The following is a 13718-nucleotide window of genomic DNA, read 5'->3' as shown; positions in this document are numbered from 1 at the left end:
TTAATCAGCATTTTGTAACGTTCTTATGAACACTTTGCAGAGAAGCCCAACAGTATTAATATAGCACAAAAAGCTTTTTTATTGGGATAAAGCTTGAGATTACAGCAACTGTACTGACTGCAGTGAGATTTCATCTTTCCAGTAACATCCCTTTTGGAAGAATCACCTTTTTAAGTAACATTTTGGGAAATTAACCACCTCTTTCACTCTTTAGCGGGAAACAAGCGACAGCTCGGTGATGGCTGGGGGGGACCAGCGTGGCTCCTCAGCCCCGGCCCCGAGAGCGGCGACCACCGGCGGCCCCGGGAGTGTCTCGGGGGCTTCTCCCCCTCAGAGCTTCTCCCTCCTCGGGGACCTTTCCCGCCGCTGCCCTGAGGCGCCCCCGGGGATCTCAGCTCCCCGCTCAGGGAGCGCCCGCCAGCGCCCTTTCCCGATCAGCACTTTCGCCCCTCGACAAGGAGCTGTTAAAAAAAATCCCCCGTCGCCTCCAGCCCCCTCTGCCCGCTCTCCGGTTCCCTCCCGGAACGGGAGCACGGCGCGGTGCCCTGAGGGTCCCCGGGGCGGGCGGGGAAAGTGCGCGGGGAGGACTCGGCCGCGAGGAATCTGCGGCCGCGGAACGGCAGCGGCTGCGCGGGGGAGGCGGCCGGACAAGATGGCGGCGCTGGGCAAGCAGTGAGTGCCGGCAGGGTCGGGGCGGGCGGGCCCCGCCGGGCCGAGGCAGCGGTCGGGGGGGATTTGGGGCCGGCGCTGAGGGTGAGCGCTGGAAAACTCTTGCCCAGGGGCTCACTTGTCCCAGGTGTCCGCCGCGCGGCCTCGGTGTGTTGGCCTGACTTTAAAACTGTGTTTATTAAAAACAAGCAGAACTCAAACAGCGGGCTTGAGCTTGAGGGTGCGGCGGTGTTGCCCGAGGGTGTTTTTCACTCTTAAGGATGAGAATCTCCTCAATGTTCCCTCACACTTGCCACCCATGAGCAGCGGCCCTGGCAGCCGGGGCTCCTGCTCGGAGCCCGCGGCCGGGTGGGACGGAGCTGAGGGCGGGTTCAGGACTCATGGAGACAGACAGCAGTCACAGGGGTGCCGTGGTACCCCCAGAATGCTGGGGTGTTCCATTCAGCTCAGCCATACAGGCTGGGGCGGTCTATTGGCTCGGTGATAGACTCAGGGAAAGGCAGGCGGGCAAGAAATCCCTGATTTAGAGGTTGCTCAGAACCAAAGGGAAGTGGGTTTAGCGCAGAAATGGGCTTTTGTCAGAAGAGATGTTTATGTGTGGTTAATCAATCTCAGCACGACATAATCTGTCTGTAAATGTTATCCTTTGCCATAGCACCTGTGGTTACATTGCCAGCCAAATAAGAAATTATAGCGCTGCAAACGTAGCCATGGAATAGTGCCTGGCATAGATTAAGACTAAATCCCTTCAGATTAAACAGTAATTTCTTACTTCTGAGAGAGAAGAGAGCAATACTTGGAGAACTCTGGGCAAGAGGGATTTGGGTCCTAATTTAGGACAATCATTGCATCCAGAAACTTTATATGGCAAAAGACAGCAGTAGCTCTGGGAGAACCTGGCAGGTGTGCTGTGCTGCAAAGGCTGCTCACCTATAACTGATACATTATATTGATGCTGACCTTTTACTTCTCAAATGGTAAGTGGCAGATTTTTGGTTTGGAATGTGCTATGTTGTGATACTAAAGGTAACTGGTTTTTTTCCCCCTCTAGATATGGGCTTATTATGCCCAAAAAGTTGCCACAGAAAAATCTTGTTTCAAAGAAGCTCTCAGTGTTTGCAGAGGAGTCAGATGAAGAGGTCAGTTCAACAATTTTTCTTCTGAAATTTGCCTGCTGTTCTGCAAATCTGTCCAACTCTTAATGGCTGCATCAGGTTTTGGCAGTGTCATTAGGATGTGTCATCGTTTTGGGTTTGGGTGTGAAATATGATCTGTATTTTCTTTAGTACACATTACATGGCAGTGATAATTTCTTGTTACTGTCTGTCCGTTCTTGCAGAAGTTCAGGACATGTGACAACCTGTTTGTGAGAGTTAACTGTAGCTTGTAAAGAGATTTGTTGGCTGTCACTGGTGAATGCCTGCAAATAGAAAGACCAGTAGTAATCAATAGGTCTCACTCAAATGCTAACTTTAAAGTGTGGTAGTTATGTGTGTTTCATCCTTTAGCTCATTCCACCCAAATTTGATGTAATTGATTTTATGAAGTTCATACTGGGAACGAAAGCAAAGCTGTACAGCCCAAAAGTTCTAAAGCAAGAGAAGATGTATGATATTGTGTAAGAGTGTTCTTTTCTATAATCTTTAATTTTTAATTTCTTTCGAAGTGGTAGGTTCAAAATGCTCACTCTGTACCTGCCCCAGTAGAGGGCACTGTGTGCTGTGTAAATCCCACCTGGATGTGCTGCTGGAAGCACGGGAAATGTCCAGGGAGGGGCTGCGATATGGGCTGGGCTTACAGAACCCTGTGCTACAAATATGTTCTTTCCTCCCTAGAGCTTTGCTCCATGCTTGCTCTTTTGGGTGAAGAAAAGCAGTGCTAATAAAATGTCAAATAATTTTGGTCAGTTTCTGACTAGCCAAAATATTTACTTTTAGAATCTATTTTTATTTTAATGAACTAGCAGTAGTTAATTTTATATCACAGAAAGCCTGAATTTAGCATTTCCCAGCCCCTGTGTACCTGGTTCCATTACAAAATCTGGAATTTTGCTGTTGAAGGTGTCTGAGCTCCCGTTTTACAGGGCATGAAAGGGCTGAGGACCTTTCTAGTGATGTCCACTCAACCCTCAACATGAAACTGCCTCAGTGCAGCTTACAGGAAACAGGACAGGAATGTTTTAAATCCCATCTCTTTCCTCACTTAGCTGTGATCCTCAGAGGTGCATCCCTCCACTGTGACTATAAAGAGAGGCTTTCATTTAGATACAGTTGCTGGAGATGGTAATGGAGCACTTTCCCTCTTGCATGGAATTTGGTGTCTTTCTCTGCATTAAGGATGTGACCTCACATTTTCCAGATCCCAGGAATAAACCTCATTCAACCTGTTGTCATTAAATATTATTTGCTAGGTCTGGAAACCTTCCTGGAGGCTGTCTTGTATTTTTTCACTTCTTCATCTTCTGTTAATATCTAAACATTGAAACAAAAGAAAGAATGCTAATAATTCTAGTTAAAGTAATATGTGATGCTGTCTGCCACCTTTTAGCTTAACAGCTAAAAAGTATCCTCCCGTTCAGAAAAGCTGACAGATTCACTGTCAGAGTCTGTTATAAAAGCTCTTAAAAGTTGTTTCGCTCATCAGTATGGTACATACCCAGCAAAAAGTAATAATCTCATAACTGCCTTTATCAAAAAAGATTGTTTTTTTTAAAAAAAATCAGAATTACTTTATTAGTTCAGTAATGATTTCAGAGGTTTTCAAGATAAGGAGCAGCATTTGGGAGGGGTTTCATTTCCTGGCTGCTACTTTATCAGTCAGAACTACATCTCAAATGTCTAGAGATTATGTATTTTTAACTGAACTCTAATAAAGTTTGTGCTGGGAAATCAGCACACCTGACTTGTCTGTGATTATATATTAGATACCAAACTTCTGCTCCCTTTTTTTTAACCATTACTATGCATTTTTCAGTCATATTTTGCCTCTACCCTTGCTGAAGGAATTTGGATTTTTTTTTTCCTTGTGGTTAAGTACATTAATGGCTGTAAGTTGTTGAAGTTGGTCTTTTTGTTAGTTCATAAGGAACAGAGCATCTGGGATGGAAATTTTCTGGAAATACAGTGTTGACTGGGAAAAGGTGGCTTGACAATCTGTGTTATGTTCATTGTTCCTTTTTTCCTTCGGAGTTTAGTTGAAATTATCTGTGTGGTACAGCAGATAAAATTTCTGTTACATTATTGCACCAGAATTACAAGCATATGTTCCTGTACTGTACCAGTCTTTCAAAACCAATTTGTTAATACAGGATGAAAAAATAACTGTGCATAGACCTCTGTAGGTGCTAAATTTGGGAGGAGAATTGTGGAGCCTGTGTGAACAGTTCTGTGAATGTATCAGCTGGATTTGGTGGGTACCACCTAAAAGATAAATTGCTTAAGCAGTCAGAAACTGAAAATAAACAGAAAACTCTGTATCATAGGCTCAGATTTTTGCTTTTGCTTATGGATCCTTCCATTCCCTTTGCAACTTTTCAAAGGAAGAGTCTGACTAAAAGGATCTGCTGAGTAATTGATACTGGTGCTGACCAGAGTTTATGCAGCAGTTTCCATGCAGAGTAAGATTGTGTAGAGTAGAGGGGCTCCTAGAAAGGAGTTTTCTGACAGGGAGGAAGTAGAAAACAGTAGCTCAAGAAGATGTATGTAAAATCAAGAATAATTCAGAGAGGTAAGGTGATGTTACCGTTTCTCATAATATGGGCAGTAGCTTGTGTTATGGAATTACCAGCTGGTTTAATCTAAACAAAAGGAAGTTGTGTAGTTAAGATGTGGAACTCCTTACCACAGAATACTGTGGCACAAGCAGAAATATAAATGGATTCAGAAAAGGATTAGTCAAATTAAAGGATTGGTGTGAAACAATGGTTCAGGTGTATCCTCCAGTTCAGGAAGTCCTTGATCTGGTTTCTGGAAACTAGGATGGAGTGCTGAGAAAAGCTAATTATGTGTACATGACTTGCTTTTCATGTTCATTCACTTGATCTTTTGCTAGTAGCCATGACTCATATTGTGTGAGAGGAATTTGTTGCCTGATGTGATTTTTGTTTTTTAGCTCTATGATGACTGGAGTCTCATGTGCAGGTTGTACTTGGATTGTAGAGTTCTCTGTGAGGGTGGGCCAAAAGGATTCACTCCAAATTCCATTTATATGAGGGTGTAAGTAGCTCATTTTAGAGTGAGAAGGAGCTAATTAATGGAGAGAACCATGAGAAATGTTAGCAGATTGGGGTAATTCTTGTTTTGTTTTGTTTTTTAATAACCTTTTCAGTTGTCTACAAGCTATATTCCATGGTCTGGTAGCAGTGGTAGACTGGAGAGCCTTGTTTCTCAGAGTTCCTTGATTCTATGTCCTTTCACAGGACAGGGTTAAAATGTTTTCGCCTTCCAGAAAATATTGAACTATAAACTTTGTGCTTCAGAAGAATAGCTTGACTAGAGGGAGGGAAAAAGTATGAGACAGATTGCTGAGCTTATAGGGCCTTTAATAAATGGGCAGTTGATAAGTAAACAATACAAAAGGACAGGAAGTTCTCATCTATCAGAGCTCACAGCACAACAGGAAATTGTCCACCATAAACCATTGGGGAAGGTGTTTGTTTTCTGTAAACTTACTGCCAGTCTGGAGAAATGGCAGATGGACTTCTTTACCATCATATGTCCAATAATGAGGATTATATATTACTTTAGTGTTAACCTGATCTTTGTAGATCAGTGCATTTATTCCATGTAGGCAGACAAGGAAAACATTCTAAGCAGGGTTTCAGATATTTTGGTGAAATAGAGCTTTTTCTGTAAAAGTAACTGCAGAATCTGTTTTGTTTTTCACTGAGCCCCTGCTTTCTGGGATAGTGCAGGGGAGTTTCTTCACTGTTGAGGTAACTTTCTGTTAAACCAGTGTAAGGTTTTCCCACAGAGGAAACCTTCAGGATGACCTTCAATGTGTCAAATAAAGGAACATCTTCTTTCCCAAGACCCAGGAGGAAATTGAGGTTTTCTGTGTAATGCTGATGTGTGTTCTATGCTAATTTAAAATGACTGTTTATACTGACTCATTTATAGCCTTTTCAAAAGAAGATGTATGTCATAGAATTAAAGACAGTGCTGTAAACTATTTCTGAACATCAGTTCTTCAGAACTTAGAGTTCTTCAGTGTTGAAAGCAGAAGTAAATATGAGCTTAATTAAGCCAGGATTCTTGTAGGTTTTAAACTAAATAATCCACTATCTACTTCCCCCAGTCAACCAACCAACCAGCTACGTAAATAAACAAGAGACTGTATCCAGTTCTAGTCCAAATAATCAGCAGGCTGCAGCAGACAGGGTGCAGTCCCTGATACCACAATCAGCTCTGTGCCTTGCTCATGTCTGCCAGGCTCAGCTTCCTAAGCCTGAGGCCTGGGCTGCTTCCTTACCTGGTTGTCTGCACCTGGGTAATAGAAATAGCTGCTTTCTAGTGATGAGCACAGAATCAGTGCAGGGCTTTTCTTCCATAAAGTGTACATCATGTTTTCCCTTTATTAGCCAGAGGGTTTAACGTTTTGAAAGCAGAGATGGATTTAACCTCAGTCTGCATTTAGCAATTATAGCAGCAGAAAAAGTGGGAATATGTGCCCTTTTGAGTTCTTCTTTGTCTTTGAATCCTTTGCTTTGAGTGAGCTAGGAAGGAATATTTTGAATGTTCTGTGTTTCAGGGGGGTTTGATTGTAGTATTACTTAAGAAAGTCATGTGTTTGTGGGAGATGAACAAAGGTATCTCGAGGTCAGTGGATTCTATTGTGATAACATGTATTTCTCCAAATAATGACAGTGTTACCTTAGCATCTTCTCTTGCTGAGTCTAGAATTACTTGGTACTCCTCTGAGATACTAGCTTTCTGACATTTAAAAAATAAAAAACACAGAGGAGTTTGCAAGTACTTTTATTATTTATATTTTCCATAGCAGAAAAAAAAAAATCTCTTAGAGGTGATCACTGTCTGTACCTATTTGTTAGTCCCATCCTGGGTGGGTGACAGAGGCCCCAAAAATATTAGGTGTTCCTGTGGTCGTTGTGGTGGTGAAAATGTCAGCTGTGTAAAGGAATAGAAATGGATGAGAATTTGTGATTTTAATCTTTCCCAGTGCCAAGGAGGAACTGGGTGCTCAGCACAGGGCCAGTGTCTGCTCACACAGCACTGCCCAGGGGCCAAATCAAGGCACCTTTGAGGAGGGAAGAGAGACAGAGTGCACAGAGTCACTTATAATGAAACTCCATCCCTGCACAACTTCCCTGTTTCTGAAATTAACCAGTGGGAAAAAAAAAGATTTGCAGTGTTTACAGTCTGTCCTGTAGAAAACTGTGGAAAAGCACTTGGTGTTTTTCCTTGTTGACATATCTGTTAAAGTTTTAATAGAATAAGAAAGAGGGGTCACAGCATGTTGTTATTTTATTTTAAACATCAAATTAATTTAAAAGCCTTCATGTTCGGGGGATCTGTTTGAATTTAAATGGTGCTAATTCTGTTTGATTTCAAAAGATCTTAGTTCCTGCTGCCAAGCTCCCTGCTACTTGGTTTTCATTTTTAAATTTTATTAAGAACAAATTACAGAATCTCTGGCTTTTATAAATGTGACACACAGCATGTATTAGTTAAAGTTGCAAAACTTGGAAAGCTGCTAAAATGCAAAAGGATTTTTCCTTCCTATTTCTGCTTTTTAAGATTAAGAAATATTTAATTACATAAACAACAATACCTGTCCTGCCATTATAGTGGATCTGTTTAATAAACACTATTACCTATTGGTTGAGAAAAGATAGATGTGTAGTTTAGGTCAAAACTAATTAAAAAAAAAAAAAAGTAAATAAAATGCAAAGCTTTTTGGTTAAAGACAGTATGATTAGAAAACATATTTTCAGTAGGCATCTGTTTCTTCTTAGGAAAGATTAGTAATGCTATTTTCTAGTGTGTTTATCTTGAGAAATTAAACAGTAACATTTGAAGTACATGCTGTTTAGCTGTGCTCTTATTTCTGAAAATACACAACTAATGATACAGATGAGAGTTGAAATAAACATCAAATCCTTGCAGATGTTTGTATTTAACTATGAATACAGTTTTTCTTTTTTCATGTGATTGTCAGTATCTCTGCTTGTGACTGCTGCATCTCTGATGGACATGCAGAAAGAATTCAGTATTTTCTGCATCACACCTGTCTGTAATTGGACTATTGTATAATTGTTTGTTGGAATGGTAGAAAAAGAATATTACCTTTTTCAATGTAATTAATTTTTTTCTGCAATGTGTCCTTCTCACAGCCAACTGTTGGGGAAAGTCTTCAAAAAGAAGCATTGAAAAAGCAAGCTATGAAACAGGTAAGGGACTATTTTTAATTTACTCTCAGTGTTCTGATGGGTAAGTTTATACTATAGATCTGTTTAAATAACAATATAGGAATCAAATATTTGAAAATAGTAAAGATTTCATTATTATTATTTTGATATCTTCTCCTCCTCCCTTTTTTTTTGTTTCAGACTAAATTGGAAATTCAGAAGGCTTTAGAGGAAGATGCTACAGTATATGAATATGACAGTATTTATGATGAAATGCAGCAGAAGAAAAAAGAAAGCAGTGCCAAATTGTTAGCTGGAAATGATGACAAAAAGGTCAATACCTGAGAATGTATCCTGTCTGTTCAAATCTGTCTGCTTGGGGTAACCATGACTGGTTAACTTGTAAATTTGAAAGCATTGCTGGATTATCCTGACAAGTGATACTTTCATTGTTGCTTATTCTAGTTCATTTGAAGGCTCTTGTCAGGTTCTGGGGATCAAAGGAAGCCTCTCACTCCTTAAAAGAAGGGCAAGGTTGTTACAATTAGGAAGATGGAGGGATGGAAAATAATAAAAAAAGGCATTTTATTTAGAGTAAAAATCCTCTTAGTCAAAGATGGGCTGACTGTTTTGATTGAATACAGCAACTTCTCTTGGTACTAGGAAACGTGCTGTGTTAGGAGTCTGAAAGGAACAGCAGTTTGTTTTGGGTAGCTGTCAAATGGAGGGAGAGCACATTCTCCCTCTCCTGAGAGTTTTCTTCCATTACCAACTTACTTCAACATCTCCATCAATCCCAATCCGTGTTTTCTCAGCCACCACAATTACCTCTCAGCATGGTAACTTTATTCTCTTCTATCTCAGCCCAGATACATCCATAATATCCTCAAAGCAGCTGAGATTAGAAAGAAGGAACAAGAAAGACGAATGGAAAGAAAAATTCAGAAAGAGCGTGAAATGGAAGGAGGAGAGTTTGCAGATAAAGAGGCTTTTGTGACTTCAGCCTATAAGAAGAAGCTGCAAGAAAGAGCTGAGGAGGAAGAGAGAGAAAGAAGAGAATCAGCTCTCGAGGGTGAGATTCATAGTGAAATAATTGTCCTGAAAAATAAGTAGGTCTTTGTACATGATTTACAGTGTATTCATCTGGTGGTCTCTGTGTGAGGCTTGAGATAATTAAAATCAAAGAGGACCAGAGCAGATCCTGAATCAGATCAACCTTGGTCTGTTACTTTCCTTTGCACATGTTACAAATGGAACAGATGAAGCTCCTCTGTGTGTCAGTACTGTTTGGGTTGGTACTTCAATTTTTGAGGGGGGGTCAGTTGTTGAAGGAAGACTCATAAGGCTGAGGCACAGTGATGTTTCCAGTCCTTACCTCAGACACTCTGGTAAGGATCAGGAGTAGATGTAAAGCACAGGATGTAGGATCATTAGATGAACTGGGATGGAGTGAAACTCTGACGGTCACCTGTTCCAGCTGCCTGCTCCAGGCATGGTCTGCTGTGAGGCCAGATCAGGTTAGTCTGGGCTTTTTCCACTTCAGATATGAAAACCTCCAGGATGGAAATTGCAGTTATGGTGGTGTGCAGCAGTTGTGAGTTGTGTGTGATGAGTATTTATGGCACAGTAAATCCAGCCTCCCTTCCTTTCAGCATACCTGGATGTGACCAAACAGAGGGATCTCAGTGGATTCTACAGACATCTTTTAAACCAGCGTGTGGGGGAAGAAGAGATGCCTAAATGCAGCTTCCGTGAAGCCAGGTAGGATGTGACTTCAACAGGGTTTCAGGTATAAAAAACAGCATTTGACTGTTGGTGATTCCATAGTCACTGGAAGATTAGGTAAAGAGCACTAAAACAGTGGTAAGGTAAACTGGTAATTCCATACAGCTGATTAACTGAATTATTTGGTAAATAACTAATAGTCATCAGTGACACAGAAATTAAGCAGGACAGAGACACTGTCTGAAAGATAGCAAGATGACAGTTATGATTGTAGTTCTGCTTGGTTTTATTCTAACCTACATTTTCTTTGGTTTTCATAATATTTAGCAATCTGTATTAAGTTACATTTTGAATAATGAGGAAGACAAGATGTAAAATAGTAAGCATAGCAGTAAATCATAGGAAATGAATATGCTATGAATTTTCTGTAAAGAATGTGAGTCTCTTCACTTGGTAATTATTCCACATTTAGTTGCATAAAAACTAAATTGAGTGTTGATGCTGTGGTAAAAAAGTTACTCAAATATATAGGAAATCCAGTGGGAGTATTTTGACACCTGAATATGTGAACATTCCAAAGCAAAGTAATGAGATGAGACTGAATTGTTGCAGCGTTTGAAATGGTAACATTCTGCCCTGTGGATAAATGTGATGAAGGGGATGTTTCTTATATGCAGCAATTGATCATTTGAAACAATTAATTCAGATTAAACCTCATTTGACAGAGGTTTAAAGCATGGATGTCACTAGTTAAGTGTTTGCTATCACAAAGAAAATGGAGCTTTCATCAAGAGATCTTCTAGATCTGAGATTGGACTGTTAGAATGTAAATTCTTAGCCTAAGTGAAGAAAGTGATCACTGAAGTTACTCAGCTGCTTGAAGGGAGTTCTCCATGAAGTCTTCAGGATGATGTGATTTTGTACTATGTAGAGAGCATTTGAAATGATGGATTTTTAATCTATCAAATTAAGGAAATTTCCTTTAGTGGCACATAAAATTAATTCAAGGGAAACTAATTGTCCTGTAGATGGTGTTCCCAGCAAGGCTTTCAAATAAACTCAGGTGTATATTTTAATTTTATTCTTTCTCATGGTGATACAGCAGGATGCAGAGAGAAAACAGCTCAATTTTTAGATCTCAGAAGTGTCCCTAAAGTGATCCACCTCTGAGTTGGATTACTAAGTAAATTACCAAACTTTTCAATGTAATTTTTTAGTTGTTCATAGGTTGTCCATGCCTTCAAGCATTCAGCAGACAAAGACTCACACTGGTGTGTGATGACTTATGAGAGTGCCCCACAGGCTGTTCCTGAAGCTGTGTGATTAAATGGAAGAGATATGGCTTGTGTGAATAAACATGGATTTCCTCATCAGCCAGAAGAGAATGACAAAGCATAACCCCCTCCATGGGTCAGCCTTTTGCATTAAGAATAATTGAGCTGTTAAAAGTTACTAAGTTCTGTCTATCCTCAAGTTAGGTCTTCAGAAATACTAGATCAAAAAAAAACATGCTCCTCCCTCTGTCAACAAAACACACAATGTGCTTCTTTTCTGGATAATTATTTGACATGAATAGAGGGCCAAACACACAGGAAAGCCTGTAACTTGCCAGCAGGCTTACACAGGAACACAAATCAATGTTTTTTTTCCTTAGATGGAGGCTGCACATACTTTACCATAGTCACTCTTTCAGATAAATTCCTCAGGTCACATTCACCAGTGAGGCAGATATGGATACTTTGTGCTGAGTTCCTGGAGCCTGAGCCACAGACAGATTTGCTTCCCTGGATTTTTCAGCAGAATCTTTTGCCTAAGTCCTGACCAGAAGTCAGTTTGTAGAAAAGTCCAAGCATTCAGGTGTTTTAATGTTGTTTTTTTTCTAATGTAAAAAATGTAGGATAAAGGAAGAAAAACCCGACACTCAGGAGGGACCCAATGAAGGGAACAAATGCCCATTGGAAAGACAAAGAGTGAAGACCTTTAAGAAAGAAAATAATCCAGATGCTGATACTGACCTAGGAACTGATAGTAGTGATGATGACAAGAGACACAAGCATAGTAAAGTAAATTTGAAAAAGAAAAAAAGAAGGGAGAACTCTGTGAGCAGTGAAGAGGAGGTTAAACATCACAAAAGCCAGAGGCATTCCAGGTCACCAAGCTCATCCAGTGTGGAGGAAGGGCCACACACCAAAGTCCAAACAGGTCATCAGAGGGGAGAGAGCAGGCCAGGCAGAAGGGGAAGTGATGAACAGTACAGGGAAAAGGATTATGAGAAAAGTAGGACCCACGAAAGGGATCACCAGAGGGAAAGGGAGGAGCGACACAGGCATGGGGATCACAGTAATAGAGATCACTACAGGAGGAGGGAAGATCAAGATGATAAACAAAGGGAGAAGGAAAGAAAAGAGAGGGAGGGACATGGCAGAGAATGGAGGAGGGCAAAGGAGAGAGAGAAGGGCTCAGAAAAGGAACGAGAGAAAGAAAGAACAAGAAATGATAAAGACAGATATAATGACAGAGAGAAGGAGAGAGGAGAGAAATACAGAGAAAGGGAAGATCATGCAAAGGAGAGGAGAGAGAAATATGGCAATGATGAAAAGAAATACAGAGAGAGGAGGGAAAGTATTCCTACATCTTTAGAAAGAGATGGAGATGGTGATCTGGGAAAAGAGAGAAGAGGGAAAGACAGAGAGGTGGACGAGAAAGGAAGCTCTAGCTCTGAAATGTCTGAGCAGAAACGTAAAGCTGGAGAAGGAGAGAAAGATGAGAAAGAGCAAGCACAGAAAGCATCTGAGAACCTGAGCAAATTTGCCAAAAGGAGCAACGAGGAGACGGTGATGTCAGCACGGGACCGGTACCTGGCCCGGCAGATGGCCCGGGTCAGCACCAAACCTTACATCGAGAAGGAGGAGGATTGATGGCCCTGGGCTGGGCACAAACACCTGGGCTGTCAGCCAAGAGGAAAGGCCACTGCTCTGCAGGCCATCCTACCTATTTATTCCTGGCTTTCCTTTGAAAAGTTGTGTGTCCCTTAAAAGAACAACTTTTGGAATGGATCAATGGGTCTCTTTGACACACACCCTTAGTCTGTCTGTACAGTTGAAATGTTAACTGTGGCTGACTGTCCGCCCTGCCCTTCAGTACCATGTCCTTGGTACATGGACATTTTGGACAGACCTGGGACTGTTGAACAATACAAGGTGAGAATGCATCCCCCTGCTCCTTTCAGCAGCCAAAACTCTGCTGAAACAAAGATGTTCTCAGCCCTTAGGAGGACTCATTCCCCATGGCTGCTCTCAAAAATGGGAAGCAAACCTGTAAAAGTGGGTGAAAAAGCAAGAAAACCAACCTGAATAATGATCTTGGAGGTTTCTGTATGTAGAGTGGAGTTTTGTAAGATATATGCATATTGAGATATGAATTTTATATTATGTGTGGGTTTTGATCTGGGTACCTGATGTACAGAAACAGTCAATAAAGATACATATTGGATCAGATGTGTGGGTCTATTTTCATGTGTAGGTTATTTTACTGCATCTTTTTTGCATGGAATAAGGTAGATGAGTGCTTTCATATATTACAGTATACTATATATATATATATATATAGTGTGTATATATATACATACAATATATGTATATATATGTATATATATATTGTGTATATATATATATATATACAATATACATATATTGTATCTGCTTGTTCAGTGATATTTTAGATTTGTCAGTCTTCTGTTCAAAGGTTCATATTCAAGCATAAAATTATCTTCCAACTAGGTAAGTAGGATGTTTGACAGTGGTTGTAGCTTTTGGAATAGATTTTCAACACTTTAAATTGTTTCTTTCACTTTGTTTTGTTCTAAGTTTATCACTCTTATGCTAGAATAAGGTGAACTTACATATTAAAGAAAAAGGGTTTGAGATTGGTGTTTCCCTAATTGTTTGTTCAGCAGACT

The 13718-nt window shown here is 40.5% G+C and overlaps 1 protein-coding gene across 3 annotated transcripts; it reads left to right on the top strand.

Annotated features, from left to right (window-relative positions):
* The first annotated feature begins 615 nt into the window (after positions 1-615).
* On the top strand, positions 616-13257 carry NSRP1 (nuclear speckle splicing regulatory protein 1). 3 transcript variants are annotated; one of them, XM_005525760.3, is made up of 7 exons: positions 616-672; positions 1721-1808; positions 8021-8077; positions 8237-8368; positions 8900-9107; positions 9688-9796; positions 11658-13257. In XM_005525760.3, exons 1-7 carry the CDS (start codon positions 653-655, stop codon positions 12676-12678), a joined length of 1635 nt encoding a protein of 544 aa, XP_005525817.1. In that variant the 5' UTR covers positions 616-652; the 3' UTR covers positions 12679-13257. The 3 variants fall into 3 exon arrangements, with proteins under 3 accessions (XP_005525817.1, XP_087922480.1, XP_087922479.1); XM_088066354.1 differs by lacking the exon at positions 616-672 and adding an exon at positions 798-816; XM_088066353.1 differs by lacking the exon at positions 616-672 and adding an exon at positions 1628-1646.
* The last annotated feature ends 461 nt before the right edge of the window (positions 13258-13718 follow it).

Source organism: Pseudopodoces humilis, chromosome 23, assembly GCF_049639895.1.
Source record: "Pseudopodoces humilis isolate 2021_Gansu_Grassland_sample_001 chromosome 23, ASM4963989v1, whole genome shotgun sequence".
Taxonomy (NCBI): Eukaryota; Metazoa; Chordata; class Aves; order Passeriformes; family Paridae; genus Pseudopodoces; species Pseudopodoces humilis.
Note: the sequence above shows the minus strand (reverse complement) of the source record. Positions and strands in the feature narration are given on the sequence as shown.

Excerpts from the sequence above, each read along its gene's own strand:
- NSRP1 (XM_005525760.3), top strand. The coding sequence starts at position 653 with ATGGCGGCGCTGGGCAAGCA. Across the intron at positions 673-1,720 it reads ATGGCGGCGCTGGGCAAGCA|ATATGGGCTTATTATGCCCA; the intron begins GTGAGTGCCGGC and ends TTCCCCCTCTAG. Across the intron at positions 8,078-8,236 it reads AAAAGCAAGCTATGAAACAG|ACTAAATTGGAAATTCAGAA; the intron begins GTAAGGGACTAT and ends TTTTTGTTTCAG.